This window comes from Micropterus salmoides, unplaced genomic scaffold (genome assembly GCF_014851395.1).
Source record: "Micropterus salmoides isolate LMB-PRFRI ecotype aquatic unplaced genomic scaffold, ASM1485139v1 Ms_hic_scaffold_4, whole genome shotgun sequence".
NCBI lineage: Eukaryota > Metazoa > Chordata > Actinopteri > Centrarchiformes > Centrarchidae > Micropterus > Micropterus salmoides.
This window is the reverse complement of record NW_024043372.1, coordinates 16606519-16626619: the sequence shown is the minus strand read 5'-3', so window position 1 is coordinate 16626619 and position 20101 is coordinate 16606519. Positions and strand designations below refer to the sequence as shown.

The 20101-nt window shown below is 41.1% G+C and overlaps 1 protein-coding gene across 2 annotated transcripts in view; it reads right to left on the bottom strand.

Moving 5' to 3' along the window:
- The window catches only part of kif5ab (kinesin family member 5A, b), a 67179-nt gene extending 47542 nt beyond the window's left edge, over nt 1–19637 (bottom strand). For both annotated transcript variants that reach the window (XM_038697812.1, XM_038697813.1), the window contains exon 1: nt 19078–19637. In XM_038697812.1, coding sequence (XP_038553740.1) covers nt 19078–19206 — 129 coding nt within the window. In that variant the 5' untranslated portion in view covers nt 19207–19637. The remainder of the gene's footprint in view (nt 1–19077) is intronic.
- Nucleotides 19638–20101: the final 464 nt, after the last annotated feature.

The window sequence follows — 20101 nt, the reverse complement described above, 5'->3', positions numbered from 1 at the left end:
CAGTTTTATGAGAAGTGATGGCGGAACATAAATATGCTTGAATATTTTCGGAGTTGAGGAGCTCCACAAGTGGCTGCGGGGGAAGCCTGTGCCAACCCGCAGGAGGAGCTGGTGAGGCCGGCCAGCCGCCCGCTCACAGAGCCATCTGCTCCCGCCATCACACAGACCACTGCAGCAACAACGGCAGAGGAAAATACAGCTGGAAGGTTTTCGTACCGCTTAACTATCTTCACAATTCACAATCACAACCTGTAAGTATGCTTTATTGGTTGTGAATTATATTTAAAATAAACACGACAATGTAACTTCACAGACTGTTCAAGTGCGGAGTTGTTGTAAATGTTGGCTAATACACCTAAAGTTATAACTATAATGCTAATGTTACACCCGATGTGAAAGCTACTGAGCAAACGTTCAAATTGTTTGGCCAATTTTTATGTAAAATTGAGTTGAAATATGGTGATTTTTGTAGTGGTTTATGGAAAGATGTGGAACAATGATGTTGCGTGGTTATAGACTTGTCAGTAACTTATACCATCTGCTAGGTTACGGTCGCAGTCTGAAACGGCTTTGATTTGGATCACACTACCTTGTTTCTTATGACCCGCCCTTCTCTGCTTCTGATTGGCTAGTAGTCCTTACCTGGGAACTGAGCATTTGCAACTCCCAACAAAGATTTTGTACATGTAAGATGCATCACTCTGTAGCTCAAGAGCGGAGCGTACAACACATACGGTGAAAAGAGGAGATGCAGCAATGCGCAGTATGAGAAAAATATAAAAAATATTTTGAAAATTAAACCATGTAAACCTGTTCTGGTACAACCCCTAAATAAGATTTTGAACCTGAAAATGAGCATAATACCACCTCTTTAAACAATAGCAACACATAAAGAGATTGTCAGCTGCTATACTAGATCTTATTTTAATCTTAATAAATCAGATAGAAATGCATCGAAATACTAATAACTAATAAATTATTAAATGGTTTGAAAAGTCAAATAAAACATGCAAACTGCTCTACAACACAAAACACAGTAAATCTGTCAATTGAGTTAAAACCAGAATCAGACTATTTGGCATAGGTCTTAGAGAAATTCTTTTTTTTTTTTAATTAGCTGGGACTACAAAACAGAGGTAAACACCAAAGCACAGTGACAGCACTCCAGTTAGCTAGAGCTAACTGGGGAGATAGCTACAGCTAGCCTTAGCTAAAGCTTTTCTACGTGCGCCCATAGACTGTAGGCTTACAAAAGAAGTGGACCTGGTTATCGTGACGTCACCCATTGGTTTCTGGACTGCCGTTTGGAAGCCTCGAATTTGGCCATTTGGCCGTTGCCATGTTGATTTTTTGCAAGCAGGAACCGGACGTGACAATATTTGGACGAGACGACTAGCTAGCTTGGTTAGCTAGGTGCTGCTGTAATTCACCTTAACTGCTACAAACAGGTTTAAAACAAAATGTAGGCCACTTACCGGAAAAACTAACAGCTGACTCCTAATAAGCTTTGTCAACGGTGCTGGTTAACTTCACATAATGCAGCTGAAACTCTAATCTGTATGACAGGTTGCCATTGGTAGCGACTTGTCAATCACAATGTAGTCCCGCCCTAAAGCATATGCTGCTTTATTGTCTATTTTCCTTTAAATGGGACCATGATTTACTAAATGAATCAGACTGTATTAAAGAAGACCTGAAACTAGCGATTGAGACCATAAACCCATTACGGAAGTGTTTACTAAGATAATAAATCAACTGAGAAGTAGGCTAATTTAAGCATTGTTTCTAATGGAACCAGACTTCTTTCTGCAACCAAAAGAGTCGCCCCCTGCTGGTTGTATAAGTCACTTTTCAGAGCTGGAGGTTCGCGCTTGCATGCGTCGTAATTGGAATATCTGTATTGATGCTCATAAATAAAGTCAGTGGCTGAAAATAAATAAAAAACAGTCGTGCTAAATCTACCTAACCTTGCTTATGAACTTATATTTTTGTTTCACAGTTTGACAAAATAGCCTTTAGGCTTCATATTCTTTTTCTGGTCTGGTGGTATAGTTATTGCGTTCAGCCTGACTAAAATATGGGTAAGATTATCATTTTCATTATTCATCATCACATAATTTATAAACAATAAAATCATCACATAATTTGTATGGTGGTAAGTCTCATGCACAAATTGACAGATAAAGCGTGTGCTTGTGAACTTAAAAGGATCATGATAAATTACGAGTTATACTACGAAAGATTCCATCTGTGAAGGCCTGGAACAGACCTGGTTATTCAACTCGCTGATACATTTGTTTTTTGTCTAGCTTGTTATTGAATGTGTCATTTAAAAGGCAAAGAGGCAGCGGAGCACACATGTAATACATGGGGGTGCAGGGGATTACTAGTGTATTTTATTCCTGACTGCTGGTGCAGACATAATCACAGTTTAGAGCAGCCTCTTCAGTTGTATGGCTTTTATGTAAAGGGCAGTACAACACACGTGCTGACAAAATGTAATTTTGTTTATAGACTATGTACAGTAAAAATCATTAGCATGGCAATTGTTGAGCATATTAAAACCCATTGAAAATAATACAGTGCAAGATGGTGCACCATGTGCGTCAGCTTGTTGGAACAGCTCTCACTTTTTTTTATCTTTTTTTCCCACATCCAAACACCTTAAATTCTATCTTGAAGTTTTTTCTTAATCCTTGTGGGATCAATAGAATTTTTATCTATTATGCTCATTTTTTATGCTCATTTTCAGGTTCAAAATCTTAATTAGGGGTTGTACCAGAACAGGTTTACATGGTTTAATTTTCAAAAAACACCATATTTTTCTCATCCTGCACATTGCTGCAGCTCCTCTTTTCACCGTATGTGTTGTACGCTCCGCTCTTGAGCTACAGAGTGATGCATCTTACTTGTACAAAATCTTTGTTGGGAGTTGCAAATGCTCAGTTCCCAGGTAAGGACTACTAGCCAATCAGAAGCAGAGAAGGGCGGGTCATAAGAAACAAGGTAGTGTGATCCAAATCAAAGCCGCTTCAGACTGCGACCATAACCTAGCAGATGGTATAAGTTACTGACAAGTCTATAACCACACAACATCATTGTTCCACATCTTTCCATAAACCACTACAAAAATCACCATATTTCAACTCAATTTTACATAAAAATTGGCCAAACAATTTGAACGTTTGCTCAGTAGCTTTCACATCGGGTGTAACATTAGCATTATAGTTATAACTTTAGGTGTATTAGCCAACATTTACAACAACTCCGCACTTGAACAGTCTGTGAAGTTACATTGTCGTGTTTATTTTAAATATAATTCACAACCAATAAAGCATACTTACAGGTTGTGATTGTGAATTTCCAGGCCCAAACAGAGTCGGAGTTGCATCGTCTTTTAGGACTAAACGTTGAACTGTTGCCGGTGTTCTGACAATCTATGCTGCCTTGCCGAAAAATGCTACCATAGCGCAAATCGATAGACTCGACTCTACTCGGCCCTGCTCCGTTGCAGATAGTACCCAGAGATAGTACATAGCTTGTCGTCATAGCGACTCCACACACAACTGCAGTGACATAATGTTCAATGCGACACACCATTTACAATTACACACCAGCGATCCACACAGCTTTCTCTTTTACTTTCTCATTACTCAGAATGTAAAGACAGATAAGCAGCATGAAAACCTTTCAGCTGTGTTTTCCTCTGCCGTTGTTGTTGCAGCGGTTTGTGTGACGGCGGGAGCAGAGGGCTCTGTGAGCAGGCGGCTGGCCGGCCTCACCAGCTCCTCCTGCGGGTTGGCACAGGCATTTTTGTTCCGCCATCACCTCTCGTAAAACTGTCAATATTTGAAATCTACACAGCTGATTTCTCACCTCAAAACTTCTCAGAAGTGGATTTAGTGATGAAATTCCATACGAAAACTGTAAAATATAAAACTTTCTGTTGCTGGCCTCTGTCTGGTGCACGCAATGATGATGCAGTGAATAGTGAATATTCTCTCTGACCAATCAGCAGTCTGTCGTGTTTTCACTTACATTTTAATATCCCTCAGCTTGCTTGGAACGTCGACAGAGGTGAGGTGATACGAAAAAAAGTACCTGGAAGCAGGTACAGGTACAACATTTCTACAATGGAAAACCAAACAAAGGCAAGTCGAGGTGGCACTGTGCAGTGGAAAAGCGGCTTAACTAAAATCAAAGGGCCTCCGCTCAGACTAGCTTGGTTTGAGGGTGTGCCTGACCCCGCTAGCCGCTTGGCAAGCTTTATGACTCGTTTTCATTGTGACGTCACAGTGAAGGAACGGAAAAGGCTGGACTACAAACGAGCTGTTTTCAAGCGGTTCAGAGCAGAGCTTTCTGTGGGAGATGGGAACTCCCTTTGGGCTGGACTTTGGGCTTTTTCACTTTGCAAACCTATTACATGCACAAAAAAGAGATATAACTCAATAGAGGGGAAAAGCCAAAAAGCATAATACCACCTCTTTAACATGTTGCCTGGTACTGCTTAATCAGCTGACACAGTAAGAAACAAAAGAATGAAGAAAAGAGTATTTCAATTTTTGTCAAAAACATCTTTTCCCATGCTTTCTTCAGTAAATATCTTGAGACCAATACATGGAGGTGATATATTGAGCTTACAAGGGAATTTCTGTGTGCCAACAGAATCTAGATTTTCTCTTGCCACTCAGTGCTTCTGTTCTAACCTATTTTATAAAGAAAAGCCACTAAGGAAGAAAAAACTGCAATTTGTGCCACTCCCACAGGCAGCATTACTGCAGAGTAAGACGTTGAGTGGGAACATTTCCACAGTGACCACTCACTTTACAGTTCCAGCTTTGCATAAAATCATTTGTTTGTGACAGATGGTAGGGACAGTTTTACCGATTCCAAGCTTCAATTTTGTGTATTTCTCTTTGATTTCTTAATAAGCTGGACTGTTTAGCTGTTGAGTTCAAGTGCTGTAATCACAGCAGCAGGTATAAACAAGCTTCCAATCAGAACTGATTAGGGCTGACTCTGTTCTCAATGAGCCATTTGTAATGCTACACAGTGCACACATGCAAACCACACTAAATAACAGAGAGGGATGGAGAAATCATGATCATGATCTATTTCATTGGGGTGAATAAAATGAGGCAGTTACATAAGCTGGATGAAAAACAACCCTTTGCCAATCATTTGTTCTGCTGGCTCCACTGTTAACCACTAATCTGCTCATGTGCTGCGCAAATATGATAATAGCATAAATGTAGACATTCTGTAAGCTCTCTATCTGCATGTCCATCTGTCAGCCTCTCAGACCAGCTAGGTATAGAAAAATTAAATTGTTTGTGTGTTTGTATGATTTAATGGATTTTAATGGATGTCTTTCCAATTATGTGCATGCACGCTGATGTAGAATGCTGGAATGGGAAGTGAAGTGCATTTGCATATGTGAGTGTGTGTGTGTGTGTGTGTGTGTACATGTGCAGATAATATATGAAATTATGCTTGTACATGCAGACATTGTTCATGGCCATCTGCTTTGTGTGCAGTGTCAAACACCCACATGCCCTGTCCAGCCTGCAATCTGCTGCTGTCTGCCAGGAGACAAAGAGGCAGTGGGCTGCAGGCAGAGCAAGACAGAGAGAGAGAGAGAGAGAGAGAGAGAGAAAGAGACCAAGAGACAAGCACAAGAGAGAAAATTAAAAACTGCAATAATCAACAGAAACAGAATTTTTGGCAGTGAGCAAAGTATGGTGGACAAAATTAGGCTGAACTGAACAGAACCAACATGAGGATAGAATAATCAGTAAGGAGATGTGATGACATTAGAAAAATAAAGACATATAATCAGCATAAACAACCACAAAAAAGAGAGACATAGAATTAAATACAATCAAGACCAAAAATGTCAGAGGGGGGAGAACATACAAGAGAGACGATTGACTGAAGGCAAGAAAATGGGTTAACAAGAGCCAAGATAAGATAAAAGAGAGGGATGAAGGGTTGCAGCAGCAGCTGTTGAATTTAGATAGAGGTCTTCTGGTACACAGGGTTTAAGCCCCAAGAGGCCCCCCCATCTACCTGGAGGCTTGGTGTGGGTCTCACAAGCACATAAATACAGTGTACAGACACATTTAAATCTTGTACTAATGTCTAATCAATAACTTGCCATGAAAGTAAGAAACAAAACGACAAAGCGGGTTGTTTGTCAGAGCAGTCCAAAACACATATGATGTTAAAACAAGACCAAGAATCAAATGCTAGCATCTCTGTTAGGCTGTACATTGTGGAAGATTTTAACCGCATAAATGAAAACAAATCAAACACAGAAATACAGTGAAATATAATATGCATGTTATTTGTATTTGCTTTTCCTGCATGCATTTTATGTGTCATAATTAAATGAAAAACATATACAACATATTTAGAATTTTGTCTTTAATAACTGAATGGACTTTGCCATGCCACAATAAAATTACAAGTTGTATTACTTGTAAATGTTGTTCAGCAGAAGGCATCATATACCTGCCAGTAATAAATGCATTGTGATTCGTTTTCACGCGCAGGTCTACAGGAGCTTTTTCTTTTTAAGAGGAAGGTGCATCATCGATGCCAAAATAAATAAAAAAACAATCAACTGTACAGTCATAGCCTTGTGTTGCCGGGACCACAGGTGGAGCTTATCTGCACTTGACAGGAGCTGATGGCAGCCAAGATAGACAGCCTTTCACATTAAAACAGTTTTGTGTGGGCCAGCCAACTGAAAGGACACTACTATTGACTGTACATTTAGTTACATTTGTGATTGACTGTCTGTAGTTTTAAGAGATGGATTGTGCTGCAGCATGCTGTACAAACAGACCCTTAGAAGGATCTTCATGGCAGAATGTGTTGATGGCTAAGCTAATTGGCTAGTGCTAGCTAGCTTATTTCTATTAGCACAAAAAGCAAATAACAATGTGTATCACCAAAGACAGTAGAATACATCTCTTGGGGACCAAATCTTAAAAATGCCGTCTTCCATCCATCCAACAGTTGTTGAGATATTGTAGACCAAAGTGGTGAACCAACATTGTCATCCACAGAACCATGCCGCTACAGTGGCTAAGAAATATTCCTGTAGCCATTTCATCTACCAACTAGATGGTTAAGGTCTTTTCAGGTTTAGGCAACTGAAGGTACTGATTAATGGTACCCTGTGAAGTTTTTGACCACTAGTAGCGCTATAGAACAATGTTTTGAACGCGTGACGGGATACACATTCCTGCTGCCAGTTTCATTATCCGATTGACAGTTTTTGGTGGTAATGTGGCAAGAAACAAAGCAGGTAAAGGCAAGAAAGAAGAACACTGCTACAGTAGTTTACAGCAGTAGAACTGCTAATTCCGGTGATACATTCATGATTTTCACATTGTCATTTTGTTACATTGTTATGATAAATAAATTACGATTATGGCCGCTTTAACAAAATATTTAGACATTTTGGGAAATTGGATTATTCCCTTTCTTGCAAACATGGATGTAAATGATGCAGGTTTCAAAATAAAATTTAAAAAATTACTTAGCTTGTTTGTTAGGCACAGATACACTTGACATGTTTTGGTGAGAAATTGTGAATATAAACTTTGTTTACCCAAAGCTCCACAGGGCACGTTTAAGGTTGAGGAGAGATCATGGTCATGGTTAAAACGTATCAGCCATGGGAAACCAACATTGATTGTTGGTAGGAGACAGGATACAAAGAGCACTTTCCAATATCAAGTCACACACCATCCACCCCTACCTACTCCCTAAGAGTTTTTGCACTATAATTACCTCTCGCTACAGCAACCTTTGCCTCTGATTGACAGGTAAGATTAAAAGGAAAGGTTGCCTGTCAGGAAAATGTAAACATTTTAAATGTTTTAACAATTAGCCAGTGCCTTCATTTTTCTTGAGAAGACTAGTCGAGTCTAAAAGGGACAGTATTCTTTATATAAGAGAAGGCTAGCACATTAAAACAACTCCCGCTGCATATGTTGAATATTGGTAATTGCCGATACTTGCTGGGAGGGAACAATACTTTCCAACACATGCACACACACACACGCACATTTAGCTCCCATTCAGAGAGGTTAATTTCTTGTCATATCCTTCCTCCCCATCTAATTTCACACAAAGTGTCCCTCCCACTATCCAGGAGATATAGGGCTAAATATTTTAAAGGCAGAGCTGGATGGGATGATAAGATTAGGCATGTGTTCCTCCTTCTACACATTGGTGGGCTGAGTGTCATGCAGGCAGGCGGCTGTTCACTTTTTTGCTCCATGGCTCCCATGCAGTGGTTTAGTGTTGGAATGTAAGCTCTCGACTGAGAGCAGAGGAGGAAAAGGAGGATTTTCCCTTATCACACTCTCTGTGTGAGAGTGTGTGTCTTGGCTTCTGTTAGTCTGTGAATCAGTCTTCCCCCCCACAAACTCATCAACTCTCCACTTTCTCCTGACACACATAAATGCACACACAAGCACAGTGAGACTGACAAAGGAGAGAAGTTCAGGCTGCCATTGTCTGCTCCATCCGTCAAGCTAATCAGGCTTCGAGCCCCAGATAACAGCATCATTAGTGATTCTCTCGACAACAGAAAACCCGTCACAACTGCAAAAGCTCTAGTCACACAAAATTACTAAACATTACTGCATTTCTTAATTCACTATGCTGACAAGTCTAAGCAGAGTCGACTGGCTCAGTGCCTCAAGGGCAAAGCAGCTTTCAGTTCCTAAGATATACTCTACAGTAGTAAAGACTAAATGCAGAGATGCAATGATGTTATTGTCCAGTTATCTTGCAGTTATATTGTACTTATCACAGCAATCTTTGTAGCTATTTTACTTAATCACTAGCTTAGGGAACCGAAGTTTACCACCCATCACTACATTGTTAACACTCATCTAATAATTTCACTTGTTTAGCTGCGTCAAGTTGTTTATTGAAGATCCACACATTGAAGTGGAGCAATTAGTCTCCCATCAGAGTGAAATACTCTGCATAATTTATCAGCATGAGTGAGGGAAACAGGAGATGGAGGAGTGGAGGACAGAGGGAAGGGAAGATTGGGTTTTGTTCACTGAGTTTCAGACCAGAAAACAGGAGCAGCATCAACTAACTTCAGTAGACATTAGGGAAGTGAGAAAAAGAGAGATTTGGAGCCACATTGACATCCAGCTGAGGAGATGGAGACAGAGCCAGAGTAACGCAAATGCAAATCACAACAGATGAAGTGAAAAGACAGCAAGAAAAGTACAGAAAAGATAGACAAAGATACAGAAGCATCTTCTTTTATTAAGTGCGTCTGGAAAATTACACATCCACTCCAATAGCGCCACCGCAGCTTGACGTGCCAGTCTTTAGGTCTGGATATTTAGCCTGAACGCTTCTTTGGTACAAGCCGAAATGTGTCCAATGTACTTGAGTATCAGAAACTGTCAAGTGCTGGAAGATTGGATTGAAACAAGTTGTTAAAACATTAGCATTCATTTGGAGTCGTGTTGGTGAATGTAAGTCACTCTTTTTTAGCTTCTACTACTAGCCACCTAGTCCTAAGGAAAATATCTGACTCTTTAGCTGCTATTTGCTCCACTAGGTTTACCAGTTCATTGCTAACTTTGTCTGCCGCTTAGCGCTGAGCAGGTAGTGTACATTGAAGGTTTTAGAACTTTTTTGCTTAAAACAGCGTCCTGCTGCAGCTGAAAAAGACCCCATGACAGCGGTGAGAATGAACCGAAACTGTAGGCCAGACAGCTAAACAATGAGGTGAAGCTCACTATAAAGCTCAGTAAAGTCGAAGGGAACTGCTAATTCAGGTGATACATTCACTATTCTCACGTTGTCATTTTGTTACATTGTTATGATAAAAAAAAAAATCACGATTATGGTGGCTTTAACAAAATATTTCAACATTTTGAGAAAATTCGCTTAGTCGGTTTCTTGCCGACAGTTTGATGAGATGAGAAGATCGATACCAGCCTTGTGCAGAAAATCACAGCCAGCAGCAACAAAGCTGTTTTATTTGGGCAAAGTTCTCATATGCTTGCCTATGTTTAAAAACATGTAACATTTGAGAACTCTGGCTAATAAATGAGAGAAGAGGGTTTTATAGAAAAACATGTTTATACTTCTCAAAGTAAGGAGTCAAATAAAGTATCATTTTGGTATCAGCAAACTCTGGTAAAATATATCCGCACTAGGATACCAACATTTTTAATAATACAGCCATACTCTCTTTATTGTGTGGTAAGGGACTAAAGCACACACTTAAGCCCCTGTACACGCAGGAGAACCCAGAACAACCTCTAACAGCAAAGCACACAGAAAATGATACCTAGTTCAAATACACTGCACATAACGCAGAGACTAAGAGAATAAAAGAGATTGAGAGAGAGGGAGAGTGAGGGAAAGAGCAAGAAGGAGGGAGGAAAACACTTAAATCACCTAAATGACTGTTCCAGTGCTTGCCTGGAATGTCATGTTTGACTGGACCGCCTTCACATGCCTTCCAGTTATTTACGTTTTAGATTTATAGAAAGTCTACAAAAAAGTAGAACCTTGAAGAGGAAAGTTGTCTAACGCTAACTGGGATCAGCGACCTTAGCCTGGAGCAAAGAGCTTTGATCACAACTTAAGACAGTCTGAGAGCCCTGCTATAAGCTGTCCTCCCAGTCAAATGGAATATTGGATGTCAAAGGAAATATCTAAGGTCTTGAAGTCATTACCTCCATTTCAGCCATCAGCCACCTGCATTCAGCTGAACCTGCGTATAAGTTAATCCTGTCAAAATTAATTTACAAGATATACAAGCTTAGTCCTGACAGCAGCTTTGTCTGTGCTACTTCACATGCTTCAACATGGGAAAAAAAGGAAATGTTGTTTCAATCAACACTTACTAACACTATGGAAATAAACAGTTTGTGAGAGGAAATAAAGATATTGCACAAAAACTTGGCCCTATCTTTTTTGAGAGTGAAGCCATATCAGGAAAGAAAGTTCTTAACCAAGCGATTGATCCCTCTCTACCCGTAATTGAATTAATACATAAACCCGGGAGCCAACTGCATCGACTGAATTTGGGCAATAAGTAATGCTCCAATAAAATGATAATGCAGGCAACTTAGAACGCAACAACTGCAGACATCTCTAGCTCTGTGCCAAATTGAAAAAGAGGTTTTGTGTGGTCCTGGTCCACAGTTCCAATTAAATTTGAATCCAGAGCCTCGACACTGTGACTGATCCTCAAAAGCACAAAGCGCCAGAGGAAGACACATGCAGTAATCCACCAACTATGCCACCAAGCTACGTCACATCATTAGAATGAGCCCTGTTAATGACCACATGTGAATGAATAATCAATTTTGCCGTAAAAGGGTAGGATGGAATAAGCCACTGAAATATGGAAACATAAGCACACATTTCTATCAACTTATGTACGCTGGCAGCGATTATTAAACCCAATGAAGCTAGGGGAATGGCTGGGTGGAAAATTAAGCAATCCAAGAGCTAATAGTGAGCCATGATTTAAATATGCAGTAAAAATCAACAACACAGTTATGGGAATTCTCTTTCTTTGTATTTCAGCCGCAACTAATGACAGAGCTGTGCAGCGAAGTAATTCGGATAATAAAAGGCCTCCAGGAAAAAAAAGTGAATGGTATTAAGAGTTTGCATAAAATGAAATTAATTAGAAAGAAGAAGGATGGAGTAAAAGAGCAAAAAATCAGTGTGTTTTGATTATGGATGTACCTACTGGGAGCAACAAAGAAACGACATCATGGTACTGTAGCCTAGAGAAGTGTTTCTTAAAATCTGAGCTGGGACCAAACCAGGGCCGTGCAAAGATTAAAATAAGCCTGAAATTTGCCAAGATTTTCCAAGTCTCTGTTATGTAATGTAGTTTAAATAGAAATCCTAAATTAGATTAACCTAGATTAAAAACAGTAAAGGGAAATGTGCTTGAAAGCATGTTTCTCCTGAGAGAGGAAGAAAAAAAACCCCTAGTGACCTAGAGTAGATGTCAATGTTCTCAAGTGTCAGATCAATAAACTGAACTGTGATTAATTGAAGCAAACAGAAGTCCTGGGCATGCAGAGGGCAGGGATGCTCCTTTCAACTCCTTGGGATTTCCTCGCTGTCCTATTACCATGCTAATATAGCACCCGCTGCTTGGGGTCATGGCATGTGCACACACGTGCGGGGACATGTGCAGTTGGTTACGATGTACTGCCCACAGACGCAGACGCAGAGACCATGCAGCATCCCGGGCAGGGCCGTGGCTAATGAGGAGAGGATGCTCCATTAACACTCCCCGGAGCTAAAAGCCTGGTGGTCACAGCCCACTTCTGTCATAAAGGGAGAGGAATGGGAGGGAAAGTGTTGACAAACTGGCACAAGCTTATCTAACCTTGGCATGTGTGCACGCTAAGTAAAAATAAAGATGAGCTGAAGGAACTGGCAGCTAATGTGCAGTTGAGTGTGGCTGCTGACAAAACTGATGTGAGTGTAATGTTAACATTAGGAAAAAAGTGAGAAGGAGAGCCCTTATTGGTATGGGTTATGGGTAGATGGATGAGGTCCTCAGCAGTTTAAAATAGTACAAGGTAGCTGTAAAGTAGGCTCAAGTTGTGATTAGAATATTGGTTTGACTTTTGAAATGCAGCAAAATCAATCTCTATTTCTCCTTTTGTAGAATCCCAAGTGTCTGGGCTTAATGCTGTGAAGTGAACCCACCAGAACCACTTGATCCCTTAATATTAAGACTCCTGACTGACGGGAGCTTCTCCCTTGACACCATTGAAACCTGCCAGAAGCCTCTACCTAACTTAATGAGACAGACTTCTCTCTCATCTTCCCAAAACTGCTGCTGAGTCACGGGGAAATAAGCAGCAGAATCATTACACCATGAAATGCAGCTAAAAAATACAGAGAAAAATACAGTGAAATGTGTATTGAGGAGGGGAGAAGATGAAGTCTGATCCCAAGTGGTGGGTGCTCTGATGGCTGTGTCCAACGGGAGAAATGAGTGCAGATCTTGACCCTACACAACAATCCCATTACATTCCCTAATTGGATAGGGTGTGTGCACTACGGTGATAAAATTACAGCACTAAAGTGGGTAAGGAGGAGGGGAGCCCTTTGGACCAGCATTTCTGATTCTGTTTGGTTTGCAGACAGTTAAAGCCATTGCAAAGAAATATCCTTGAGGAGAAACAGCCCCAATGGAACTATAAATAACAAAAAGGCACGAGACAGGTAGATGACTGCTGTGCCCGACATGCACTGTCAACAGTTTGTTTCAACAGCTGTTGTTTTCTCCTCCTATTTTTCTGCACCTAATCAAGAACACATAGGAGAAGAAAAGAGAATCATCGCTCAGCCGAGCACACCAAGGAAAGAGCCGCAGCTCCTTCAGAAATCCGACATCTTAGAAACAAATTGGCCGCTGATGAATGATCAGTTAATTATTAATGATGTTACATGCCTATTTTCTGCAGCAGTAGCACACCACATGATTGTAATACATTTTCATAAATCTCCGAAAAAGCTTTCAGGAGAAAATAAGTGCATTCTTGTGGAAAAAGCAAATCCCAAAAGAAAATTTGTGAGCTTTAAGTGCGGTATATCCTCTGTGAACCTTTTGATAATCCTCTGTTCTTCCTAAAAATGTAAACAAGGTGTATTCCGCAAGCTGTGAATACAACAACCTTTAACACCTTGAGGTTTCTATAGTAGACGTGTAAGCACACAGTGGAACAGCAGCCAGGGAAAGGTAATCCATAGAATTATTAATGGTGTGCAGAAAATAGAGAGTCGATTGTTCTTTAATGCTCAATTTCAATTGGAATGGAGGGAACCATTTCAACAAGTTCACCCTCCTCACTATCGATCACGGCCCACAAAAACAAAAAATCTAATGGCTCCTTATGACAATGACAGGGAGGTCAATGTTAGGGTTAGAGACTTGATATAATAAGAGATTTAAACTACAGTCAACACAACCACTCAGCATGTCTGACAGGACAATGGCAGACAGTTGGGGTACCAAACAGGAAGAGGAGTTTTTTTGTATTTTGGTCTGTGACGCAGGCTCATTAAAATTGTACCTCTAATCTTGGTAAGAAATGGCCCATGATAAAAGGGACTCGCAGTTTCAGAGACACTATGACCTATAGCTGAAGAGATACAGCAGAGTAAAATCTACTGTAGAGATTTTAAGCATTTCCTCTTACTCGCTTAAAATAGAAATAGAAATCAAATCATCTGTGTTAACAAGCTCATCCTACCTCACCCCTTAACTTAAACTCAGCCCCAGCGTGTGGCTAAAAATAATTATCACTTCATTTTGGACATAAAAATAATGCTGTTTATCCTCTTAGCAGTGTGGCTCTTAAAGCTCTTGCAGCTTAAAGAGACAACAAAGAATCCTGGAGTGAGCACAGGTCTGAAATGGCATTTATTTCTCACATACTCTTATCATCATATATTGCCAATGGTATGATGCATATATGCATATAATCCATGTTTAATAAGCACAGCCTGGGCACAGCTCATTTGGCACAAGCATATGATATCTATATGTCATTGCCTGCGAGCAAGAAAAACATATTCCATATCTTGCTGCCTCTGAGGCGGCTGAGATCATTTATTTATTCATAGAACTGAATCCGAAGCGTGATTCATCGTGGCAGTCTTTTTTCCCTGCCAGAAGATTAGGAGGGACAATCTGGCCACTGTGACGGCGCATTCTTCCAGACAGTGAAATACTAGGGACAGCTGTGTCACTCCACTGTGGAGGAAACACAAAGGCCGTGCCTTGGGGCAGTACAGGCTGAGTATGGTTATTACTGTCACACAGCCTCTCAGTCCTGCGGGGCAACACAGGTGGCCACGTGTGTGAGATGAAAAAAGACATGAGAAACAAACTAATATACACATATACAATGTATACACTCAGGTAGGGCATGTGACATACTGCTGTTGTCATTAACATTACTCATGGGGACAAATGGTTTTGCTCTGTTTGAAAGGGCTTCAGGGGAAGAAACTATCCAACTTCGGGACATGCAGCAAAAGGTGTACTTGTTCTACAAAGACAAATGCAATCTATTTCTTTGTTGATGCAGCATTTGCTCGTTTCAGGGTTGAATGAGTGACTCTGCTCAGTACTCTTGTGTTTGTGCTGCTAATGTTTTTTACATGCCTGTTGCACTACTGCTGCTCCACACTTCAGAGAAAGTGGCACTGTTTACTGATGTCGAGTGGATGCAGCATAGGACATCTCCTATCTATTATGGCAGTGAAGCCGCCAGACTTGAAGTTCAAGTCAAGTCTTCAAGGTGAAATGCAAGGCCAGGTCACTGAGGTGAAGTCTGAGTCTAGTCTAAACAAACTGAGATGTGGGGGAGAGGCTGTGGCTCAGGAGGTATAGCGGGTCGCCAGATAATCTCAAGGTTGGCGGGTCGATCCCCACCTCCTGTCCACATGTTGAGGTGTCCTTGGGCATGACACTGAACCCCAAATTGCTCCCGATGGTTGGTCAGCACCCTCCTCGGTAGCTTGCTGCCATGAGTTTGTGAGTTCATGCGTGAATGGGAACGTGAATGTGGAGCAAACACCTTGTGAATCGCTGCATTAATGTTGCCATTTACTCAGCTCCGTGCTTGAGTAACCAAGTTGAGTTTGAAGCTGCACTTATCACATGGGCGACTGCGGCTCAGGATGTAGAGCAGGTTGCCTGTTAACTGCCCCTGGTTGTTCTTCCAGTGTATGAACGTTAGTTTCTGTTTGAGCACTTATTGAATGAATGTGTGTGAATTGTGAATGCAGATGTAGTGTAAAAGCGCTCTGAGTGGTCGAAAAGACTAGAAAGGTGCTATACATTTACATCTTTGTATTAGCAATGGATCAAATTACTTTGTGATGTGAAAGGGGTTCCTCATAAACACACAGATTACTATCACCAGACTGTGCAGTTCCCTCAGCTCTGTGGAGGGTTTTAGCATCTTTCAGCTCAGTATTTAGGTTTGCAACTTCACTGTTTTTACTGAGTCTCCTCGCACTCATAAACCTTGATTCGCAAAAGGCAGTCTCTCGCTGTACGCTACCTGTCCAGCACCAAACAGACAGAGGTAGTGTCTACCTGGTAAACATAGTGGAGCATTTTGCAGCTATAGAACCAGATTTTAACCTCAGGAGTTGGTAGAGAACGAAACATAATGGACTTACAGAAAGAACATTCATCAGGTGGCCAGAAACACATCTGCCAATGAACGCTAATGTTGCTCCATGTCTGCTGGATGTAGTAACAACTTTATAAGGCGATAATATGTCAATGCTGTCAGCAGAAATCAATTATTGCTGCTTTTAAGCGAGGTTTTGTAATTTTTGAAATAAGAAATAAAACAAACGAAAAGTTTAATTCACACACTACTATAAAACGCAACCTTGGTTAATTTTATACACTCAGGGGTTTTGCTGCTACAGCTCTACTTCATCTTTGTCGTATGTTCAGGATTTTATGGAGGCTTCTGTTAGAGAACTTTAAACAGATATTCCTGTGTAACTACATTGCTTATTCTGTTTGCTGTCTTTATGACTCTTCCCTACTTGTGCTACTGTTACACTGTGTTTTAACCTGTCACAAATAAACTTGTGAAAATGTCTTGGGAAATGAAGAGAATTCAGTGTGCTATTATAAAAGTTACATAGTCTAGCTAGAAGTGATTCCTATTATAAAAAAATACATCTGTTGCATTGAAAACTAATAAATTCAAGAGCAAGCCACCAGAATTCGCATCTAAGTTGATTCTTCGGTTTGATTCTGGTATGAAAACCCTGAACACCTTACCAGTCAGACTTCACCCAATGTTTTGAGGCCCCAGAGACGTTCCATCATCAATTCAGAGCACATCAACACATCATCTCCCCGCCCCCCCTCGATCTTTAATCTCTCCCAGTCTCCTCCTGCACTGTCACCCAGGTGTAGCCAAGCCATCAGTCAACTACTCAAATCACTGCCTCTGTCAGTTAACAAGTTCTGGAAGGAGCCTTCCATGAGCAGACAAATGTTGGGCCATCAGCACTGCCCAGATGCGAATTGTTTTTATCAACCGTCAGAATGTCAGCGCTTAGTTGTCGCTACAGGATCCCTGCAGCATGCCTGCTTGCCTGCCGGGCTGATATTTTAAATCCTGATCCAATCTGACGGCCGCAGCATGTCAACTCTCAGGAGACTCTTCTTGTTTCTTCTTTTTTTTTTTTTTTTTTCACTTCCTCTGAAAGTATTCCAGAAAGAGAAACGCTACAGAAGGAAGATACACACTCTGAATACATTTCTATGCCTAAAACTCCTTCCCATCCTACACAACTCCAAAGTAATTACATTCAAAAAGATGAAAACTGTGTGCATACTTTTGTGATTACAGTCATCTGAACAGAAGGAAAGTGAGGCACGGTTAGTACAGGAAATGAGTAGAAATAAAGGTAGGGAACTGCATGCTTCTGTTTCCAGACTTCATCAGATTTGAAACCTCCTGGGGCCATACAGTGTGTTGGTATGGGAACAACAGCAGTAAAGTGTGTATGTTTTCTTTTCATAGTGACATAGCACAGTTCCCTTAAGTGGGTAATTTGATTTCACTTCATTTCTGCACACACTGTTTCCAACTGTCATCATCTGTAGACTAATATGAAGTATGCATTGCCGCTGTCTAACACAAAACTGCCTGAATGGAACACAAGCACAGACATGATTTAAGACGGTGATTCAAGATACAACCTCATAATCTACAAGAATGAACATCTGAATGAATTTTTCATTTCTTTGCCGCCTTCAGAAAACACCCATTGAACACTTAAATACAGTTACCAAGATCGACGCAGGAATGAACTATTTCAATCTGTTGTAATGCCGATGTGCTATTCCCAAATAGCATCAGAATAATGTGATAATGAGCATTCAGTCTACTTGTGGAAGACATCCTGCTGCTACCACCAGGATATACAAGACGTCAGCCCTACAGCCAAATGGGTGTGGATCTCCCTCTCTCTCTCTCTCTCTCTCTCTCTCTCTCTCTCTCTCTCTCTCTGTATTCTGGTGGAGAGCAAGAGCTGTGTTATGGGTGTGAAATGCATATAGTATATGTGCGGATTTCAGCGCTTACATTCATGTTCATTTCTGTGTGCTTGTGTTATATGTGTATGTATGTATGTGCGTGTATGTGTGTGAGCTTTGGCCCAGATGTGCTTTACATCTAAACAACGAGAGCATTTCCATTCAGAGCAATTTAATCTTCAAATGTTGACCTCCGCCCTAGACATGCATCCATGTGCTTGATAAAGATTTTATAGCTTGGCTCATTTTCCTTGCTGTTCCAAAGCAGTGACAGTAATCATCAGCTGCTATTCAGTTTGCCCTGAGACACAGACAAAATCTCACTGGACAGAAACAACCCACAGAGCATCATTATGACTCTTCAGTAGATTTGCAGCACCTGATAAATCAACGGTGCATTAAAGGCTGACTGCAAGATACATCACCAACAATCAATCAATCCTGCATAATTTTCTGAGACACACCGAAATGCCAAAATCCAGCAAATCAATACTACAGAAGAAGAAAAGAATGAGGCACAGTGTGGCATCACAAAGGTGGGGTCCAAGTTTTTTAATCACAAGCAGATTGTAGAGTTTACTGCGCTTGGGCTGAATTTCCAAAAGAAAGGGATCATTGTGGCAAATCATCTAAAAACATGACATGAGTGGCAATTCATCAAATTGATAGCCTTTTTTCTGCAAGGCTCAGCCTGAATGACTTGCCTTAAATACCTTGTTGCTTTATAATAGCAGCAAGGCACACCTAAATGACCCAAATGATGCAACATGCTGATCAGAACAGTGTTTGGAGCCATACATAGTTTGATCCATGCCAGAAGCGATTCAGCCTCCAGTCTTGTCTGGTCAGTATTTGATGTGTGTGCGAGATGAAAAGTGTCACCCCTAGCGTTCATCGACTGCAAGGAAAGGTGAATAAAAAAAAGGAAGGGATCGTTAGAAATAACTTACCCCGAGGATGACAGTGTCTTCTCTTTGAAATATTGGGATGAACTTATCTCCGCGGATAATTTCGGACTTGTTCAGTGGACGAAATCGACACAACACCTTGATATTGCATTCCGCGTTAGCATCAGCCATTGTGTGTGTGTGTGTGTGTGTGTGTGTGTGTGTGTGGGGAGGGGAAATAGTGGACGCGCTTCCAAAAGATAAAGAGGATTTTCTTTATCTAAATTTAAAAAACGAAATATTCCCTGTGCAACCCTTTCAAGAAAACCACCTGGACGCAGGCTGAAACCACCGTTTATACCCACATGCAGAGCGATACTGGCAGGCGAAGCATTTGGAGTAACGGAAAACTACGAGTTTTGGGAGAGACAACAGCCAAATTCATTAAATACATGTAAAACAAAAAACAAAAAAAGAAGAAGAAAAAAAGAACCAGTTTGCAAATGGTTCCGGTTTCAAATGCCCTCAAAGCAAACTCAGGTGCATCTGAGCGTTGGTGCACAAATGGAGAGTTGTAAATGGGGAGTATATTCCAAACTAGTCCGGTCGGCAGTGTCTGGATAGGCTGCAGGATCCTCTGAGGCATGCCTTGCATCACTGTCATCCCTGCTCTCTCACTAGGGGCGGGGCGTGGAAAAGTAGCGACTCAAATCCTCTCATCAGCACCGCTGAGCACAGGGACCGAGGGGCAGAGAGGGGAGGCCAACTCCGCTTCTTATTCCCGCACTACAACTATGCTGGCCTCGACAAAAAAAGTTATTGTCGTTCACTTGTAACTTGCACACAAAGCTGAAGGTGTTGCTTGCACCAGGTGAGACCATTTCTGTGGCCAGTAGTTTTTGAGGAGTGCATCACTTTTTTTTGTTTCCAGCCCTGCACCATGATGGTTGTCATGGCAATGCTGTTTTGCATGACAAGCTGGGAAGTCATGTGGGAACAAAAGCCTCCATCATTTTTACCCAGAGATTTAAAGGAGTCGCCTTCTCCGGAATGGTTGAAGCTGCAAAAATATTCTGGCTTTTAGTCT